Here is a 22,007-nt window from a genome sequence, read left to right on the forward strand (position 1 = left end):
CAGCTACTTCTTCCTTCTCGTACATCTCAGTTGTTCAGACTTCGGTGCTGCTGACACATTCAGGCTCCATCTGCAGGATGTGATATTTCCCATTTAATTTGCCAGTGTGGCACCTTCCCACAGGGTTGTGTGGAAGTGGGGATTTATTTCATTTTTGAGGATATGCACTTTGTTATTTTTCTGTTTTGTTGCTTTTATTTTTGACAGGAAGAAGGAGTTTTGAAACTCAATTTAACTGCAAAGTGTTCTTTCAATTTAAATCAAATATGAACTGCTTTGTGTTAATTAGAAAGTCTGCCTTTATCCAAGTTATTTTACAAGAGACAGCTACAGACTTCTTTTGCCTTTTCTAGTTTTACTAGATTGCTTGAAATGAGACATTAAATTTACTTTAATGCCAGCCAAGTTTGCTGCTTTCAAACAGAAACTCTAATTCAACAGAGAAAAAGCTGCAGCAAAAGCTTTAGAAGGATGTAAAACGCTGCTCTCCAAACAGTCCTACACACCAGCAGCCATTTTTGATCCATCCTGTGGGTTCAGGGAGAGGTTACTTACCAAATTCCACAGTGGAGCAACCCTCTTAGCCAGTGAAATATGTAGGAAGGTTTGATTATTGGCTGGATTAAAAGAGCTAATGGTGCCACAGTGTGAGATCAGCATAAGTGTGGTGGTAAAGCTGCCAATTGCCTCCAGAACGGCTCCACATCGGCTTCATCATGGTCATTTATTTTTTTCTTGAGGAATTTTTCTCTTTAACACTTTCTGAATATTGAAAATTTAATATTTCAATACACTTTCTGTGCTTAAAGTCAGCATCAAATGGATTTAGGTCTTTTTGCTTTTTGTGATTCTGAGTTTCCATCAAGCTACAAAATCCGGCATTATTTCAGATTTTCCAGTATCTTTATTTATGACCTAATAATTTACTACGTAAGACTCTGCTTTAATTTGTTTGAGTGCAAAATGGGTAAAAAGCTCATAGCAACAATGTAAATCACTGTTTTTTACTTGTTTGAGTACACATCAGCGTGATCTGTCTGCAGCTCAACAAGGTTTCTTTGTCACTAATTACACAAAATAATCCTTCAAGCTGTTAAAGAAGCCCTAAAACACATTTGTGATGATCCATTTCCTTTCGGTTTCTGTCTTTGTTTTCTTTTATAATTGGTTTTGTCTCTTTTAGGCTGTGTTTGAATCATCCTTAGTCGGATGGACAGAGTTCAAACAGCTCTCGATGCATTAATGCAGCGCTACTCCATGATTATGCACCGAATATTCAATGCTGGCAGGATACCTGAGATATTGGACAGCACAAGTTTGCTGGTTTCAACTTACATCTCCCTTCACAACACTGATATAAAACTTTATGACAAAAACTATGCAAAATTTAAAACATTTTTACTATATCCACCTACACAATCCTAGACAGCAGCTGTAACTATATAATGACCTTCAATATACAATTAAATAATGAATATTACCCACAAAAAGCTATTAGATCAACTGTTGTTAGAGCCGCTGTGGCTCCATTGTTTTTACCTCTTCTCCATTATAATTCATCTCTATTATGTTTACTGTTTAAACCAAAACAGACAAATTCAAATAACTCCTCAAGTCCTGCTTCTACGGCAAAAATAAACCACCCACTGCACAGCTGAGACACCCGAGGTCAGTTTGCTCACCAGGCATTCTCAACAGGTTCGAAAATCACAGTTATGAGCAATTAACACACTTCATTAAGCTCCAGGCCACCATGCATGATTACATGTTGTTGGATGTAATATACAGCTTCTGTGCACTGAGCCTTAAATATCGTTTCCACCACTGCATTACAGCACAATTACCAAGAAAGAAGTGCAAGACATGGAGAACTTCTGCTTGTTTCCATCTCCCGTTACACATCGTAAAGCAACGAGTCCGTCGTATGTTGTAATGTGATGGTGCTCAGAGTGATAAGAGCCAGAGTGCACGCAGGGATAAGTGCAAATTAAAAGGAGTCACCAAGGCTAATTATATGCAGGTAAATTAGCAGCCACATTTCTTTCTCTGTGTTCCATGTCAGTGTCATGTTTCCAAATATAATCAGAAGCCTCGTAACAAGAGAATGGAAATGTTATTTAAGTGAGACAGCACAGGCCAATGAATCTGGATTGTAATAGGTCTCAGATTTTATGTTGAATTATGCAAACCAGGTACAAAAAAAACAGCCAGATTAACACTGTTTTTCACCTTGTTTTAAGGATTAAATGTTCTACTAATCAGTCTGTGAAAGACATAAACAACCCCCTTGACTAATGTGTGTAAGTACCACCAAAGTGGAGATTTCTGACTCAAAGTATGTGGGAAAAAAGGAGTTTTTTTTTATTCTATTTGTCTGAGAACAAGGCTTGAAGAGAGAAAAATAACCCAAAATCCCAACATTGAACAGCACATGATAAAAACTGTGTTTTTGCCTTATTCTAAACTGTCCCTCGGAGTTGAGGTTTCACTCTAATTAGTTAATTTACCGGACATGAAACTGTAGATGAAGAATACTTTCATACAGTTTTTCATATTAAGTTTAAAGTAAAACTCAAAGTATAAAAGTGAGGAAATATGAAGTGAGCTGCTAAATAGGAGCTCAGCATTCATTCATATGGTCTGGAGAGTGGAGCAGCTCTGTATGATTCAATGAATCAGCGTGCATGTGGAATGCTGCTGGGTGGGAGGGTGATCACACCACAGCTGCTACAGAGAAGACAGACATTCATCTTCAAAATTAAACATGTTTCACATAGTTTTATCGATACATTTAGCTAAAGTTTTCACTTTCATGTTCTCATGAATTAATTCAGTTCCTCAGCTCCAAACTTGATGTTTCATATTCAAAATGATAAACATTTTAATTATTTATTTACTGTATCGTTAATGTTTATACTTAGACTTAACTGAGGTTATCAAAGCAGGATTTTAAAGCAACTTATATATATATATATATATATATATACACAAGTAAAGACCCCAGGAGGGCCCAGGTGCAGACATGCAGCTGGAGACAGGAGCTACCTTAAAACTCAGTTCATTTTGGAATAGAAAAGAAAATCACAGCCACGCTGGAATACCATAAAGACTAAACTAGAAAAAACTAAAACACCTAAGAGATAACAAACTTTAAATTACACAAAAGCAGGACCAAGAATGACGGGGGGGGAAACCAAGGGAACAATGACAGAGGATATGACGTGGAGTGAAGAAAACTGGGAGTCTAAATACTGCGGGGAGAGTGATTGGTGAATGAGTGCAGCTGAGGATAAGTGAACACAGGTGGAGGGAGTGGAGCTGATGACCAGGCAGGAGGGAACTGAGGAAAAAGGTCAGGGAAATGGCAAAAAACTGAAACCAGACAGAAAAAGACAAAAAACCTGACAATAAATAACTTCCTCCCCAGGTCATGGTGGTGACTTCTAAAAAAGGAAAGACAGATTGAGACCAGATTTATTGTCATGTTAGTTCACTGATCTTTGAACGTGAGAGTGGGAATCGAACCACCAACCTTCCGGTTATTGGACGACCCACTGCCACCATGTGATATACAAACAGACGGGACATTAAAAGGACATTCAGTTGTTTAATTTAATGAAATAAATTAAAAATGAAAAATACATGGCCCTTGCTTTAAGTAGGATTATTATTTACCATCATTATAAAATTAGTATGAATATAATAAGTAATTAAACTCTTATTTTCAATACAAATGACAGTTCAGAAGTTTCAGTGAAAGACTTTTGGACAGCATTGGACACACTTCTCAGCAGCTTACTTTGCACCGGACTGTACGTTATTAGTTTAAATATGACTCCCAGTTCAGTCTTTCATTTGGTGCTCCTGTAAACACATTTGTGGGAGCTGCCAACTGGATTAAAATATTCTGAAGAGAAACTTAATTGGAGCCACTGTTTTCTATGAATAAAATTACTCTCACAGAGCAGCGGCTGCATTTTCATTTACCAGATGTCACTTGAGTAACTTGTGAAGTTCAATCATAGTGAATAATTCAGTCAGAGAAAATCCTGTATGTGTTCTCTGCTTCCTTCGTGCTCCATCTGTTTACACCCAGCCCAGAAAACATTTTATCAGATTTTCTCACAGCGTTTAAATCAGGCAGCATCTCAGCCTTCACTGCTGCGCTCTGATGTCAACAAAAAGATTTCTGGAGCACAGGAAGTCCATCCACAGCTGTGTTTAATGTGAAAAGATACTTAAAAACTCGGTGAATGTTGAGACATAGATGTGTTCTTTTGTTCCTTTGAGTTATTCACGTTTTGTGACTGTAAGAAAAGTCCTGTGAACAAAGTTAGCCCCGCGCTGCTCTGCCTCCAGCTTTGGAAACAAAGACCTTACAAAGCAAAAGGCTGAACGACACCACTGCACAGTGACTTTCTGAACAAAGTTTTCCTAAAGATTTGATCCAGTGACTGGGATCAAAATGCACAGAAACAACTCGGTTTGTAAAAACATGTTAAAAAAATCCGCTCATCACAGCATCCTGTAAAGTGCTGCCCTTACAAGCAGGTCGTATGAGCATGTCCATGTCATTCTGAAGTCTTAAAAAGTCGAGGGTGGCACTTTCAGCCATCCACCTTTGTGTTACGTGAGATTGAGACCAACACATAACATCTGTTTTTGGACATCTGAGTTATGTTCATAGATGCTTATTTGCTGCTTGCGTTGGTTACATGTAAATACAACACGTTACCATGAAACCTTTTCACTTCCTGGTTAGTCAAGAACATCAAAAGTTTTGGGTTGGAACAGTGTTTCTCAATCCTGGTCCTCAAGGCACACCGCCCTGCATGTTTTCCATGTTTCCCTGCTCCAGCACACCTGATTGAAATGAATGTGTCGTCCTCAGCCTTCTGCAGAGCTTAAAGACCTGACCCGTTCATTTTGGAAACATGGAAAACATGCAGGGTGGTGTGCCGTGAGGACCAGGATTGAGAAACTCTGGGTTAGGGCTAAAATACATTCTTTTTACAATGTGACCGTTACCTTAAAGGGGAACTGAGGTATTTTTAAACCTGGACCTTATTTCTGGCATGAAATACGTTCATCTACTCACTGAGAACAGTTTGGTGAAAGTCAGCGTCCTTCGGAAGATATTTAGATAACTGGAGATCCATATAACGGAGTGAACGGGGCTTAGAGGATGCAGCCTCTATTTCTACACAGGCACTCTACTGGGACCACTTCATCCACACGCCCCCCTGCAGCACAGTTTATTCACTCCGTGCTCTGTGACAGTCGGCTAACTTCACACAGAGTTTGCTGCTGATAGTTTTGTGCAACATGGCAGGATATTTATCAGATTTTGACGACGTGAACGACGACTTTGAGTAAGATGGACGTTCTTACCGGAGTGAATGAGCTGTGCTGCAGGGGGGCGTGTGGAAGAAGTGGTCCTAGTAGAGTGCCTGTGTAGAAATCCCTCCGTTAGCTCTCCTATAGCTGCAAGTAGCCACATAACAGCAGCTATGAACTAAACTTCAGTCCAGTTAGTTTTGATCATGTTAGAACAGTGCAAGCGTCAGTGCATCATTTCATGCTACATTCCTTTTGATGGTTTTATAGCTGCAGGCTTTAGCAGCAGCAGCAGTAAGATGGTCATCCCGAGGTGATAAACGTCTGGGAAGGCCTAAAATCTAACAGCAACTGCTTAGTATTCGGCTTGTTGACCTGAAAGCAAGTCAGTCACGTATTGTTGGAAATGGCCCATTAACGAGTCCCTACAAATGCAAGTGACCAGTCGCACATGAGTGCTTTGTCATAGCTGAAACTTAGAAAAAGTGAAAGAGGAGAAATCTCGATCAGTGAGGTTTATGGTACTTTATTTGATTTTTGGAAGATTTTGTTTCCTTGCTGTCAGACAAATTGAATACTGAACTATAACACCTTGCCTCCACTCTTTAATCAACTGAGCAGGCTTTTATTTTGGCTTCACACATCATCTATCTTTACGCAAAGCTCATCTCTCTCCTCTGTCCTTTCTGTTCCAAGTTTATTGGTCGTTCTCTAATTTCTTCCTCATCTCTTTTTATAGTTGCAGCATCTCCCTTTCTGCTCTCTTTTTATCTCCTTTTATCACCTCTTATTTTCCACCAGCCTGCAGCAGTAACATTTTCAACACTTAAGCTGAAAATCACTGTAAAATGTAACCTCAGATCATGAGCTTCCCGGCAGATTCTGTCATTTACATCTCAAAAGCCACATTCTGTCAATAGCATTCTGGGTGGTGAAGGCAATCACTGGTGGAAGAAGAAAATAAACACTAAAGAAAATAATTACAGACCCTCACTAGAGAAGAGACTAATGAAACACCACAATCTACATTGAAACCCTGTTATCAACTTATCGTTGTCATGCTGACACAGCTCCTATATGTTTCCACTATCAGTGGTCGCTTTCATCCTCCTCTTCCTTTGGCTGTGCTGCGTTACAGCCCTGTCTGGTCCATTAGTCATAGAGAGGAGTCCAGTTTATCATCCGCAAACGAGCCATCACTCCTGCCTCAGCAAATGATCCATCACTGTTTTTGTCGCCTCAACTGTTGGAAACATTTCGGAGGAGAAAACATGAGATTAATTGCAACAGCATGGTCCTCTCATTACAGAGAAGGGCAGCGGTCATATGAAACATCTTGTAAATCAGGTTTTTTTTTGGAGAAAACACAAGGAAGAGCGATAGAACGAATGTTCAGATTCCATAATGATAAATCTAGTTTGCTTTAAGATGGAATCTCGCACAATCGAGGACATACAATGAAAACTGTTACTAAACTGTGTTTAGAGGAAGTGGAAATTGGTCCAAATCAGTCATCTGTACAGTGACATTTTCTACCACGACCCTCTGTAAGTCCCTTAAACCATAGGCTGACCAGGAGACCAGACCGTTAGAAGTAGCAAGACCTGAGGGCGCTCTAGTATGAGCTCGACCTAATGCGCTCTCCGACTACCTCACAGTAAAAAAAGCTAATGCTATGTTTGTTACACTGCAATGAAAGTGGAGAAAACCATCAAGAAAATCCATCCTGAGACAACAAACATGACACCAAATAATTTAACAGGTAGTGTTAAACTATTTGGTGTCAGAGAAGAATAAAAACAAGGCTCAAAGAAGAAGCTATCATACTCGACAACAATCATTAATCTGTGGATTCACTATCCAGCCCGTCTCTCATCTGAGTTAGCAGAGACACCATGTAGAATAATCTGTCTGCCTGCTATTCGGCACAGTCAGCTACAGCAGCCTCCTCATGAGATGGTTGTAAAAATGTCATCACAGACAAGATAAATAAGCAACCTGTTGGCATTGATTTTAGAAAGGGGGTGACTGGAACTTATCATGGAACTGGAGGCATGATTACATTTGTAACTTTGTGAGTGTTTCATTCACTCAAAATTTGAGGGGAAAAACGCACCTTAAAGATTTTCTATTAGAAGTTCAATGGTTTTCCCTTTTTTCAATTTTGCATAAAATGTTTTTTTTGCCAAAGCCGAGAGTTGGAGCGTAGCCCGGTAGACTGAGAGGCTGCAGCTTCTCCACCCAGGCCTGGCATTTAAATTTAAGTTAGGGTTACTATGAGTGGACAATAGTCTTTAAAATGGCATGTGACCCATTCTCATCTTTTATAATGTAGCTCTAAATTAGTTTGAAGCTTCCACATGATAACATAAAGATCTGTAAAAATCTACTTCACTAAATTGTGAATCAGTGGTGAACGTGTAAGGGATTTGAGTTGGGTCTCGCCGGGTCCCGCGGGATCCAACTCAAATCTCGCGAGAGCGGGCCTCTAAAAAAAACCCATCACGATCCCACTTGGCAATGTTGTCCATTAATCTCTTAATTAATAACCTATGAAATGACGTGTTTTCTCCTGCGGGACGGGAGAAGACACAAAAACAATGCATTTCTACTGTTGTGCGGGCATAAATTCTCAAAGTTTTGCGGGTGCGGGCGGGAGTGGTCAGAAATTCAGCGGGATCGGGCGGGATCGGGATGAAGAAAACAGTCCCGCGCTACCCTGCAACGTCTCATACCTCTAAAAAAAAGTAAAAACACAACAATCAAGCACAGAATTTTCCTTTAATGGTTTCTAATTTACTTGAATAGCTTCACAGATCCTGAAGACTGCAAACAGAAGCTCTATTGTACTTGTTGATGGAGATAAAAAGAAATTGAGTCACATACAGTAAAAACACTTTCAGTTTAATTGTTTCTTTGTTTAATATGGAGGTTAAACAAATTTAACAATCCGAAGTCTGGAGACTGAAGGAATGTGCTGCACAACAAAGGAGATTTTAGCCATTGGAGCCGGAAAAAAACATCCGAATGTGAAACGATGGTCAGCAACATGCAGCTCTGCATTTCTTCTAATTTTCTGCTTTCACTTGTGTGTGCATCCTTGCGCTTCTTGTCTCTATCCGGAGCATTTGGTGGAACCTGCCAGGCGTCTCTGCTGTCAGCAGTTCACTGCCTCCTCAGAAAGAAAAGCCTGACTCCTGCACTTTGAGTGAAAAGCACTAATCTGTGTCCTGCTGCTACGAGGTCAAAGCCACAAATTAAAAACCTGAACATGTCATATTGTTGTCTGTGATAAACTGTGTTCCTGCAGCCGGAGCTTTATTTATTCACAGGGTTTTGCTGAACCCACATGCTGCTTTCTGTACAGTTTATCCAAGCAGAGAGAAATGATTCCATCCTCTTTTATGTCTCGACTCCACCTGTATTCATTTTAGCTCTTTTTGCATCAGGCATTTACAGCTGGAAGCTGCCCAGTATGGCCACAGCTCTCTGTTAAACTAGTTCATCCACCTCCACTGGTGACAGAAAGTCCATATGATGTCATCACAATTCAAATACAGAATGGAGTCCAATAGTCAGTTGCTTCTTTTATTTTACCTTAATTAAACATATTAAATACTAGTTATTTCAGGGAAGCAGACATGTCTTATTGACCATGTTAAGTCATTTGTCAGCAGTCCAATCACATATTAGTTCCCTGTGACGCAGGTCATAGTATTCAGGCGTGTTAAGACTGATCCTGAACTGTCAGGAACTGTGATCTGTGTAGGAAAAGACACAGGAAGCTAACTGTGACTCAATCAGTGGGATACTGTGGTGTATTGGGGATGGTCGCCTTCAAACAGTCTGTGTAGATGATGCAGGAAGAACTCACAGACTTGGTCGAACACAGAAACCTTTATTGTCAACCAGGTCTGTATCAGAATTACAGAATGATGCATCACGTCTGGAGAGATGTGTCAAGCCCGGATTCCCCAAAATCTCTGCCTTACTGTGGGTGCAGCTCTTCGTTAAGTAGAATCTGCCTGTTCTTAGTGACCTTGAAGATGTTGCATGTTCTCATCACGAAGCACAAAGCCCGGACATGGTGTGTCTTTGAGCCTCTTCTTGGACAAACTAACTGGGGAGTATGCTATTCTCAAAATGTCCTGATTTATACCCATGACTCCCTTACACAGCTGGTAATTACCAGACTTCTTATCACTTTCCCATAACAACTTTGCACAGGTGATAAATATCAGACACTACAACACTAAACCAATGTAAAGGACCAGCGGTGACAAAAGGAGCCCCTGTTGCATCACCTCCCTTCATTAGAATCTGGGCAAAATGATTTATACATGAACACAGTGCAGAGTGAGAGCGAGCTTACCTGCAATTACTTGTTTTGATGCTGTTATCTCAAGATCTGTGTTGATTATTCTGTTATGGCAAGATAAAAAGCTCGTTTTTGCTTGATAACAAGTTAATATGTGCAATTTACATGAGAAATCGATTCCTTGTTTTCTTAGGATCGTGTTATTAGCGACATGTTATAATAAAATGAGCTTCGTGAGCCTCGTGTTTGTGGTTACAGGAAAACTAACTTTATTAGGCCGATCCTAAAAAATACATTTCATTATTTCAACAAAACAGTCCTCGTTATCTCCAGATAATGAGAGTATGTTAATGTCATGATTGTACAACATTTTTTTGTCGGCCATCTGCCCCCTGGGACATATATGATCTACGCCTGAGCAAGAGGACACAACTCTGCAGGCAGCTGTTACTCACGCTGGAAGTGTTTGTGCAGTCTGAGGATAGGCTGAGTGGGGACTGTGCTGGGGACTGTGTTGATGCTTGGCCTGTTGGTTGAAGATAGGACAAAGCAGGGACAAATACCAAGCAGAAACCACATAATGTGGGGGGAAATGATGGATTTTGCAGCTATGGTAAACAGCCAATCAGAACGCCTCCTCACAGTGACAGACTCAACATGCTGCATCATCTGAAAATAATAAACGGGGCCAGACAGATCCAATGGTGTTCCCAATGGCTGATTATCTTTCAGATATTTAAAGGTCCTTACTGTTAACCAGGACACCAGACTTCTCCTTCCTGTCTGACTCTGTAGTTTTTAATTAATCTATAAACATGAAGCAGCCCTCGACTTTGACAAAGGCATCCATTCAAAGGCTGGACAGGATGTTACTGCTTGAAAAGAAATGGGAAACTGGAAAGAGGTTTCCTTTCTAACTCTCTTTTTTTTCCAGCTAAACCAACTCAACAGTGACCAATCCGTAGAGGCGAGGACCTAAACTGCTGGAGCTGCACTACAAGGAGCTATGTCGTACTGTAAAGTGAGAACAGAAGGCAGAAATGAAATCTTTTAGCTTTAATTGTCTTTGGAGGCCTGTGTGAAGTTGGCAAAGCTACTCAAATCCTGTTTCAGCTTCATGTTTCATCAGTAATGAACTAGGTAATCAATTATCGAGGCAGTTGTAAAATTAGATGAGGAGGATGATGAACTGCACCAACCAATATTGCTTAATTTATTTAACTAGCGTGATGCTGCTCACAAGCAAACACAGAAATAATGAGACTTGAATTTAGTTGTTATAACCCTGAAAGACAGAAGAGGCAGGCTACTTTATCTTTCCTGGCAGTAAACAAACATTGTTTGGATTTATGGCTTCATTGTGGGAATTAATTATATTTTGGACCAGCTGGAGGGCAGCAGAAACAAGCTGTGATTACAACCTGGTCTCCAACAACTGAATGAAATATCTGACTCATGCTAAACGCTCTGCAGTGCTCCTCAGCTCCTCTCTGATTCTCGCTGCAGTTTGGAGTTTAGGGTCATATGTACAAACCCAAATCAGAAAGGTCTAGGACAGAAAGGAGGCCAAACGAGTCCCTGCAGCCAGGCTCTGTGGTGGTATGGGGTTGTATCGGTGTCCTTTAAAGCTTCTGCGGATGCAGAAAAGTTCCCTGAGATTTTACAGCAACATATGCTGCCTTCAAGGCCACATCTTTTCCAGGGGCGTCCATGCATTTTTCACTATAAAACCACATTCTGCACACATTCCACAGGCATTGGCTGAGGAAGAGGAGGGTGCTGGCCTGGCCTGCCTGCAGCCCTGACCTGTCCCCAAGAGAGGATGATGAATTTTGAGAGAAAATATGTGACGACAATTTGCAGGAAGAATCCGACAAAATAACACCTGAAAGTCTTTCTGTATATTAACAAATGAAATAAAGTTGATGAGGAAGAACATGGGTTTACACCGTCTCCAATCAAAAATATTTCTTCCTTCTCTGATTTGCATTTTCACATCACCTCAGCCTCTTCTGCAGTGTGTTCTGCAACAATCCTGTTTTTCAGACCCGACTTTTCAGCAAAACACTTTTATTTGCACAGTCTTTTAGTCATATGGTATTTACTTCATTACTGCCGTCTGCTGTGACACTACGCGGTGTCACACGATCTGATATTAAACTGATAAAACTGATTTACAACCAAACCTTTCAAAAGTATCTAACTAAAGGAATAAACAGGACCAGAACATTTTCACATAACTTAATTCTATATTGTATATGTTGTCTTGCATCAAATTATCAAGAAAGTCACAAGTTATGAAGTAAATAAAATAAGGCCGAACCTGTCTTAAAGGGGAACTCTGGTATTTTTAAACCTGGACCTTATTTCTGGCATGAAATACGTTCATCTACTCACCGAGAACAGTTTGGTGAAAGTCGGCGTCCTTCGGAAGATATTTAGATAACTGGAGATCCATATAACGGAGTGAACGGGGCTTAGACGATGCAGCCTCTAAATAAGGCATTATCTGTCTTTATTTCACCAATACTTTAAGAAGAATGAATGAATGAACGTGTGCTATAGCTCTGTTAGCTCATAGCTGCTGTTATGTGGCTACTTGCAGCTATAGGAGAGCTAACGGAGGGATTTCTACACAGGCACTCTACTGGGACCACTTCATCCACACGCCCCCCTGCAGCACAGTTTATTCACTCCGTGCTCTGTGACAGTCGGCTAACTTCACACAGAGTTTGCTGCTGATAGTTTTGTGCAACATGGCAGGATATTTATCAGATTTTGACGACATGAACAACGACTTTGAGTAAGATGGACGTTCTTACCGGAGTGAATGAGCTGTGCTGCAGCGGCGGGCGGCGATGACGTCATCCCAGCAGACGAGTGTGTATATGTTGTCTTGCATCAAATTGTCAAGAAAGCCACAAGTAATGAAGTAAATAAAATAAGGCCGAACCTGCCTTAAGGTTAGGTTAGAAATCTGCTCATGTATTAATGGTCAGGACTCATGTCACAGCTTGACAGTTGGACAGAAATGGTCATCCTGAATCAAGCGACCGCTGCCACTGGAAAACGCTTTGGTCTTAAAAGTGCCACAAGAGTGGTCGGAATATACCAAGATGGCAAGAACGGCTTAATACTGGACACGTTTCATCCACTGAAGTTCTTATTCAAGTATAGTAGTAGTTATTATCGTGTCTACGTACAAGAGGAAAAAAAGGAAAGTCGTGTCCCTGGATGTGAGAAATATTATCACTACAAATATCACGTTCATGATCACTGTTCTGATGTTGAATTAAATCAGCTGACAATTGTCAAAGCAAAAAAATACAGTTTGACAAAATTATAAAGCTTTTTGTTTAAAATATTAAACAAGCTGATGACGAGCACATTTGGAAGAGTCACAATCATTTACCAAAACTCCACAAATCATTCAGGAAGCCTCTGGTCAATGCAGCGCAGCAATTATCCACAACAGCAGAAGTGCCCTTTAACGGATCTGGAGACTAATTCGATTCGACTGAAACAAATGGACGGGTGTGTCTGATTATCTCTCTGCATGCAGCTGCCCTTCCTCGACACACGAACGCACCAGAACCACCGATCACTGATACGTGTGCACGTGCACGTGCACAGACACACGCAGGAGCACACCTTGTCTGGAGGCATTAGAATGTGAACGCATTGATCAGCATGCTGGAGCACATCCGAGTGCTTCTTCCGATTAAACAGAGGAGGATCACCTTGGGGAAAGCTGATGTTCAATGAATGAGAATATTGATCAGAGTGAAACCTGATATCTGCTACGAGCCCTCCCCTGACACCGCTCCTTATGGAGGGGCCTCGTGAGAGCACAGGTTACTATTTTCTTTTTTAGAACTACTGTTGAGGAACAGCACACCCATGGCTGCAGGCAAAATCACGACAACCATCCGTATCGATCAGACTCAAGAGCAGAGAGGTTAAATATCTTCGTCCATTCGTCTGCAGTAAGGCAGATTAGTGCCTGAGAAGCCTCAGCTGCTCACATTGTGGCCAAAACCAGACGAGCGCTTCGTCAAATATGTAATAAAACATCAGAATACAGCTCAGTCTCCAGTGAAGGATCAGAAAGTTTGTCAAACTGATTGTACCTCAACATTTGCTTCATGGAACAGCTCCACTAAGAGCAGAGTAGAGTAAAGAGAGTCTTTCACATTTTACTAAAACAAAAATATGATATTTCAAGGTTTATGTGGGGTATTCATCTTAAATATAGAAAAATAAAGCCTTGTCTGGCAGGTCTGTTGTGATTTTAACAGCAAAGACTGCATGGAAATGTTAAAAAGCCTTTTTTTACAGTCATTTTCCATCCAGCCACTATCTTCTGCTTATGCGAGGTCGGGTCGTGGAAGACATCCCTCCCCTCGCTACCCTCTCCAGCTCCTCCTGGGGGGTCTTGAGGTGTCGAGAACAGATGGGACATACAATCCCTCCAGCAGTTTTTGGGTCTGGGGCCTCCAACCAGTTGGACATGCCCCAAAAACCTCCAAAGGGAGGCAAGAAGGAGGCATCCGAACAGACTTAGGACATTGTTACTTTTCTTTTTCAATCACAAAAAGCTGTAACACACTAAATAACCTTCTGTTATTTACAAAAGAACAACTGCTGACTGAATGATTGAAGGGAGACCAGATTTCAACCTTTTTGCTGTTGGAAATCTGACATCTGATGACATTAAATTGCTTAAAAACAACCGTTGACTCATCGTTGTCTTATGGCAGCGAGAACATTCCTCAGCAGTTAGATATCAGGTTCTCACAGATTCCTACACCTGCTTGATAACTTTTCAATAGAGAAGAATAAGTTTATCATTCAGACACTGCTATCAGCCACACTCTCCACAGATCTGTAGAGCTGCATAAAACTACCAAAACAGTTATTTATAGGTTAATTATTAGCTGTAAATGTAAATCAGACCGTTAAAAATCTAATCAGACGACCAAACAGGCAGATGAAGGAGGCCCTGCAGGCTGCTGTGTTTCATTCATTGTCCCATGATGCTCGCTGGCAATCACCTCCATGAATATTGACTGACCTCCTCACAACGTCTCAGCTACAATAAATAACAGCTGGGATCAGAGGAGGGCTGATGGGATGGGACACTCAAGGGCCATCCAACTGCACCGGGCCACAAAGCTAAATTCAATCCCAGGTGCTTGACTCACCTCATTTACACTCTGGCTTTGAAATGATGATCCTTGGATAAACACTAATCTGAATTTCATTCAGTGTTTTCTGCTCTGTGGCAGCTAAAAGCGTTGCCTGGCTTTAAATAATGACAATAATCATTAGAATCTCATTAAGACTCTCAGATAACAGCATGTTTGATCCTGTGTTCAAGCTGAATGTGCAAACTGACTCGTGCTTTTCACGTTTCTATGAAATCTGATGCAAACAGCAGATAAAAGTGGCTGATATTCACGCTGTTCTCCCTCAGCGGGGAAATGATGGATGGTGCCATACAGCGACAGATTTGGGTCTGGGACAGTTTCACCTTTAAGCAGGACAATGAAATTTCCCAGACCTCATGACTTAAAGACTGCTGTACGCCTGCAGACTTAAAGGAACCGGAGCAGTTTTGCTTTGAAGAAAGGGAAAAGAAAGGTCTCATAGAGACATACATGAAGAGACTTGCACCTGTGGCTCTATAAAGTACTGACTTTGGGGAGAGGAACACATGTGCACATACCTGCACTTTGTTTTTCTATTTTTTTACATCCCTACGTCACGGGGGAGTGTGAAAAGTGTGAATTAGTCAGACTTGAGAGCCTTGAATATGCTGTCAGTAGCAATAGAGACGGGATCTCTATACTGAGCAAACGAGCTTCATGCTTCCAGTAAAACCTGATGTACCACAGAAGTTATGGAAACAAAAAGCTATGGCTGTTTGGTTAAGTTTGGCACAAAAACAAAAGTTATTGAAAGAGATAGATTGTGGTTAAGGTTGAAGTAGCCCCTGGAACAGCCTATAAATACAAGCAGCTATTTGAGTTGAGGTGGACTTCAGCTGAGGGCCTTCCCTCCACAGGGTGGATGTTGGCTCTTTAGTTTCATGCATGACACATTTACCCTGCGGGGTTGGACCAAATCAAAATAAATTAACGGGGGACAGCAGGGAGCTCCATGACAGGAAGCTGCGAGCTGAAAACAACCTGCAGCCCGCTGGTCCTGGTTCTGAGGACGGGGAGCGACCAGCTGCCACTGGCCCCGACTGAATTCTGGCTCCATGCTGCGTACGTATGTTGAGGCAGAGGAAGATGTCCGTTTTAGGCTCAGTTACTCTTAAATTTGTCACAGATGGTCTGGAAACTTGTGAGGGCCAATAGTTTGTGGGACTTGAAAAGGATGGAAAGATAGAAATGCAGAAGGTCGTTTAGCTCATGGTGACTGTGAAATGTTCACATTCAGATAAATATGGAGCTAAGAAACTCACCTCCTTATAAATGGAGGATAAAGGGTTTTAAATATACAAATAACAATATTCAATCCAATTTACTGCAGGGATGTTTTCTGTTATAGAAAAAACCCTCTGATCAAATCAATGACTCAGTCTGTTTGGCTCAAGGCTGAACGTGGAAGTTTTATAGGTTGTTGCACACTTTTAGATGATCTCCCTCAACTTCCTTTATTTATTGAGCCCACAGCGATGCTGCAGCGATGGTTCAAGGTCCAGAGGGTTTAAATGCTCAAGTGTTTACCAGATCAGACTCTGCAACAAAAAAACGACACAAACGTCCTTCTGCAGCTCTGCTTCAAAGGCTCGGTCTTTAACAAACTTACAAACGCTTCTCCTCAGGTAAGAGTTTGAGCTTCTGTAGAAATCAGGGGTCACATTTATAAGAAATAAGTTTTACTATCAAAAAACATTTAATTTTACATAAAAAACAATATCTTACAGCACTGGGAATTCTGCTTTTATCTGTGTACAGAATCAGGGAATGACGTCAGCCGTTTCAGAGGAAGGTAAGGAGCGCTGCACCACCTGCTGGCGACAGATGGTTACTGCAACTGTGGGAGCTGAAGGCCAACGCAAAGCAGCAGCACCGATATCAGGAGCATGATTCAGAAATTACTTGTTTCCTTTTCTCCCTTCTAAAGTTGTGCCTGATCATAAACACTTGTGCCAACTGGCTGTCCAGGAAAAACAGCCGATCCCCCTCAGGAGTCATTTGGGAGGCCGAACAGTTTGACGGTGCCCGCCTCGCGGTTGTTTTCGTACTTTCCGTCCTTGTCGTCGCAGGCGTAGGCCAGCAGGGGCCTCTTCGGGTGCCAGGCGACTGTAAAGGTTGGAGAGTCACACTGCACCTCCCACAGCTTCTCTCCTACGACACACAAGGAAGAAGAGAACGAGTTTCTAAAATGCAAAAACAAAATCAACTAGAATTCAATAAACTTTCTCTGAATCGGTTAAATTGACATTACAGGACAGATTAGAAGCTTTAGAGTCAAAGCTGTTCAGGTCATACGATGTGAAGCATTCAACACTTTAAGTGAAATGAACAGTGGCCCTGAGAGCTCAACAATTTTCAATTTCAACAAACAGAGAAGAAACTGCATCCATGAAGCGGTTCTGCTGATCCGAGAACACAAGCTGACCTGTTTCCACCTCTGCGATGTCTATGAAATGATCCTCCGAGGCCGAGGCCAACATCTTGCCATCATGGCTGAAGCTCAGCGTCCTCACCGGCCAGTCCAGCCTGCAGAGACAGTTGCAAGAGGATAAAGATCCGAGACGTTCAGCCATATTTCTGACGTGACAGACCGGCTGAGAAGCTGCTGAAGCATGGAAACACTGGCTGACCTGGAGAAGCAGCGGACGCACACCAGCTCCTCCACGTCCCACAGGCTGACCAGGGCGTCGGCACTTCCTGTGGCGAAGTACTTCCCCGTGGGGTCGAACTTGATGCAGATGCAGTTGGACGGGTGAGCGTTGATGGACTGGACGGGCTTCAGCTCCGGGTAACTGCAGACAAACACGCCGTTCACCTCAGCCCCAAATGATACAACAACCTTTGATACATATATATTGTAGCTGCTACCACAGAAGAAGAGGGAACCATCTGCGATGCAGCTTTGCAGAGGTTGGTTCTGAGAGGTGTGGAGGAACTGCGATGGGATTTCTTTAGCGTTCCCGCTGTGGTGTGAACACAAAGAGGAGAACCTGTGATGCTCCACAGCCCACACAGAAGCTTTTATTTTGAAAGCACCGAGTATCTCATCGTGTCTAAGCCCAGGAAACTGGTTCCAGAACGGCACCAACTGTCTGCTTGCCTGGACTTAAGAACCACTGACATCACAGGCTGGATTACGATGAAAAGCCGCCATGTTTAAACAGGATGTGTCCTCAGAGGAAGTGCAGTTCTGAAGCTGCGCTGCTGCCTCTGGTCCGAGTGTTTCTCACAGTTCTCCCTCACTGACAGTTCATGCAGTTTGTTTTCTCAGCGGTACCGAAGTACTCGGTGAAGGTAATCAGGCTTTTATTTGATTTTATTGATTCCTTTTAATCAGATTTAATTTTTGTTCTATATTCTTTTAATTACATGTTTTAACTTCATGTTGTAATTTGATGTTTTAAATATACGAGCTGAAAAGCTTTTTATCCATTTTGTTCATTTTACACCTTTTTATCTTATTTTACTGTTTTAGTCTTTCAGTGTTTAGCTCCAGTGTTTCCTCAAGGGGGGCGACCACACTGGGAGCTGCTTTTGGTCCACTGACAGGGGGGTTGCTGCCCTGTGGACTGCTCTGGCCCCGGTGGCTGGAGGACTCTGCACCTTGGTGTGGGGCCTCCTGTCTGCCCGGGTCGGGGCCGTCTCTGTGGTCGTGGGCCAGGAGCCCTCTCAGTGTGGTCGGCCCCCCAAGGTGGCTCTTTCCTTGCCTTCGGTCTGGGTGCCGCCGTGTCTCTGTCTGATAGGTGCAGTGGGTCTGAGCTCGTGTGATTGTGTGTCTCTCTGGGTATTTATGGGGGTGGGAGGGTTGTTTTTAGCCTCTGTGAGGCACTTTGTGCTGCTTTTAAAGTATGAAAGGTGCCACGTAAATAAAATTTGACTTGTTTTCAGTCGACAGCGAGTGAAACATGGTTTTCATGAATATGTCAGAAACAAAGCTCCGGTTTGTTCCCACCTCAGAATGTTGATGCAGCCGTTGCCGTTTGTGAGGAAGAACATGTCGTTGTCATTGTTCCAGGAGATCTCGTTCACCTCGAACTTAAACTGCTCCTCCGCCTTCGAGCGGTGCGTCTTGGCGTCGATGAAGGTCACCACGTCATCTTTGTTACCCACAGCGATGGTCTGACCGTCGGGGCTCCAGCAGATGTTGATGTTCTCACCTAAAACCACATTTAAGGCTTTTTTAGAGTGGCTTCCAGGCGGAGAATGTTTTCACTGGGATTAGAAGCTCGAACAAATACACAAACGGATATTCTCTTCTTTTCCTCCACCTCTCACATTTCACACCGTTTCACAAGCAAAAAGCAATGAAATGTGGTCCGTTACTAGCTTTATGGAGTTCAGGTTAATCAGTTTCAGATTTAAGGACACAGCAGCAGGTGTTTCAGGTGTAGTTTAAGCTGTTTAAGTTAAACTGTTGAGCTTCCAGATCACATCTGCATATATAGAAACATATATTTGATGTTTGCATGCTCTTGGATCAGATTCCAGCCCCCACACGCACGACCTTACCCTTCGTGTTGACAGTGGCGATGCATTTGGTGGTGCGGACGTCCCATATGCGAATGGTTTTGTCTCCAGATGCTGTGACGAACAGGTCTGGGTTGGTGGGATGCCAGCAGAGCTGATCCACGCTGTCGCTGTGACCTCTGTAGTTGTTCTCCTTCACCTGGTGGTATTCATGGAGTTATAAAGCTTAAATATAGGTGGTAAACCATCAAAGTCACCAAAAAACAATTACTGTTTTCTTTAAAGTTAGCTTGCCAACGTTAGCAGGACCAAACCACACCATTCATTCACTGAAAAGAGGCTAACGCTAGCATGCTAGCAGGTTACCGCACCGCGACTCACCAAACGGTCCTTTTCCAGGACAAAAACGCTCGCTGTTTTGTCAAAAGACCCAGAGGCAAGTCTCCTGCCATCGCAGCTCCACGCCACCGAGTGGACTTTGGCTGTATGAGCAGGGAATTCACGACTTTTGTTGTTATTTTTAAAGCTCTCCTGCATCTCTTGGTAGTACTGCGACGCCATCTTGGAACTCTGCGCAGTGCATGGTGCGCATTTACCGCCATCTTGTGTCTCGGGGTGGACACACATCCTTATTGATGTACTATGATAAATCCACGTTTCACTGCTTTTTAACGCATTAAATGTGTAAACACATGGCTTCTTGTAAACTTAAAACACACAGCAGTGGGATATGTTGCGCAGCCACAGTTCAGCCAATGATGACAAACAACAGGGACGTTCTTTAGTTGAGACAATATGCATGTATACACTCACTTTATTAGGTGCACCTTGCTCGTAAAAGGTCGGACCCCCTTTTGCATTAAAATGTGTGAAAAACTAAAAATGTTTAATGTTAAATCTCGTGTTAAAGTAAAATATTTATGAGCTACAGAGGCAGAACATTGGTATATATCAATGTGAAAGGTGGAAACCCTGCTTTTACAGTTTGCATTGTGTACATTGGGAAAAATCAAAGAACATGGCTTTAAACCACATTTTATCTGTGGCTCATGTATAGTCCATCCATCTGTTTCCTTCACCATCTTTAGGGCTGTGGGGATTGGCTGGAGCCAAGCTGTCGTAGGGTAAAAGGTGTTGTGCAGCCTGGACAGATGGCAGTTCATCATCTTTTACACAAACACAGACAAACACAACTTGTTTTACTTTTTATAATTGCAGTTTATTTCAAGTGTTGCTAAAAAGAAAATCCATATCTTTAGAAAACCTTTAACACTCCATTTATATCCAAAAAACACACAATAACTACTCAGTCAGACATAGGAAATCCTTTAAAGTAGCCACTTGGTTGACAGATTTGCAGTTAATAAGAGGACCCAAACCTCACCCAACTGCAGAACTATTCTGCCGTCTGGAGGTTTGTGCAAGGCCTCGATATGCATAATATTCAGGCCTGTGGCAGCTTTCTATGTGCAGCGCGACTGTTATGTCCTTTGCATGAGAGTTAAATACACCTAAAGGACAGAAGAAAATGCACTTTTAAACGTGAGTCTGTGTTTTGAGAAGGAACTACAAGGTGTGAAAGCGTCGTACAAATGTGCCTCATGTAATTGCATACTCTTCGATGTTGCTGTTTTCAATGTTGCATCACATGTCAGAAAAGCTACTGTAAATATATATAAATACATATATATATATACTGTGGACAGGAGGTCCTACAAAAGAAAGTGGAGGAATGCACGGTGAGTCGTGATGGTGAGAAACAATGATGGCGCGTGTGCATACAGGTCTCTGGGCTCAGTGCTGATTAGTGCAGGAAGACATCTTAACTCTGGTGGAGGGACTATGACAAGATCTCATGAGATTTCACGCCACAAAACCAAATTCAGAACGTTTAGGTGCAGAGGCAGGTGTCTGTGGAGAGGTAGAGAAAACACACAAAGCACCTCATTTCTCCAAAGCACTTCTACTCCACTGAAAAAAAGGCTTTCTGTTTGCTCATCCAGGCCCCTGACGCGCTGAAGCTTTGTCCCGTGGACCCTGAGAACCTTTGGATGTGCTACATCTGGCACGTTCTTCAAAACCTGAAATATTGGCCGCATTTTGATTCCACGTTTCCCACCTCACAAGCCCTGCGACACGCTGACAGTCGCCCGGACTGCAGCCACAGCAGCTGAAGCAGCCGGACGTTTCCACACCACTCCCTCCATTTAGACTCAGGACAAGATTCATTTCAACATTTATACAACAGAGAGGGCTGCACAATTCCACTATCGTTCAACAGAAGGCATCCTTACAGAAACGTTTTTAAAAAATCTGACACTTTCTGAAAGCTACAGCTTTTATTAACACTAAATGATCCAGTGACCTCTCCTCAGGGGCACCACTTGGCTATAGTTGGAGACCATTTCAGCATGCTCTTAGTGCATTAGCATATTCTCCTTACTCAGATCACTCCAGTGACAGGGTGGAAGCCACACTGGGTGTAAAAATAAAACCAATAAAAAGTTGTTTAACCCTAAAAGTAAGTGCACCTCTGTGGCTGCAGGTAAACCACGTTTCAGTCTCAGATAACCGCTATTTACCCCTCGCAAACACAGCAAATAAGTTTCACTGCTGCCACTGAGGATGCCCGCTGCAGCACAGTTACAGTACATATGGATCATCTGTGCAGCCAT

At 42.3% G+C, this 22,007-nt stretch overlaps 2 protein-coding genes across 2 annotated transcripts in view; one reads left to right on the plus strand and one right to left on the minus strand.

Moving 5' to 3' along the window:
- hopx (HOP homeobox) overlaps positions 1-22,007 on the plus strand; it is a 404,275-nt gene that overhangs the window by 110,285 nt on the left and 271,983 nt on the right. The gene's annotated exons all lie outside the window — the stretch shown is intronic.
- thoc3 (THO complex 3) lies at positions 16,525-19,902 on the minus strand. The gene is made up of 6 exons (XM_072395160.1): positions 19,714-19,902; positions 19,375-19,531; positions 18,818-19,022; positions 17,496-17,657; positions 17,291-17,391; positions 16,525-17,016 (listed from the first exon to the last, which is right to left on the minus strand). The coding sequence occupies exons 1-6, from the start codon at positions 19,891-19,893 to the stop codon at positions 16,853-16,855; spliced, it is 969 nt and encodes a 322-aa protein (XP_072251261.1). The 5' UTR covers positions 19,894-19,902; the 3' UTR covers positions 16,525-16,852.

The sequence above is a fragment of the Leuresthes tenuis genome, unplaced genomic scaffold, assembly GCF_036924035.1.
Source record: "Leuresthes tenuis unplaced genomic scaffold, fLeuTen1.0.hap1 SCAF_11, whole genome shotgun sequence".
Lineage (NCBI taxonomy): Eukaryota > Metazoa > Chordata > Actinopteri > Atheriniformes > Atherinopsidae > Leuresthes > Leuresthes tenuis.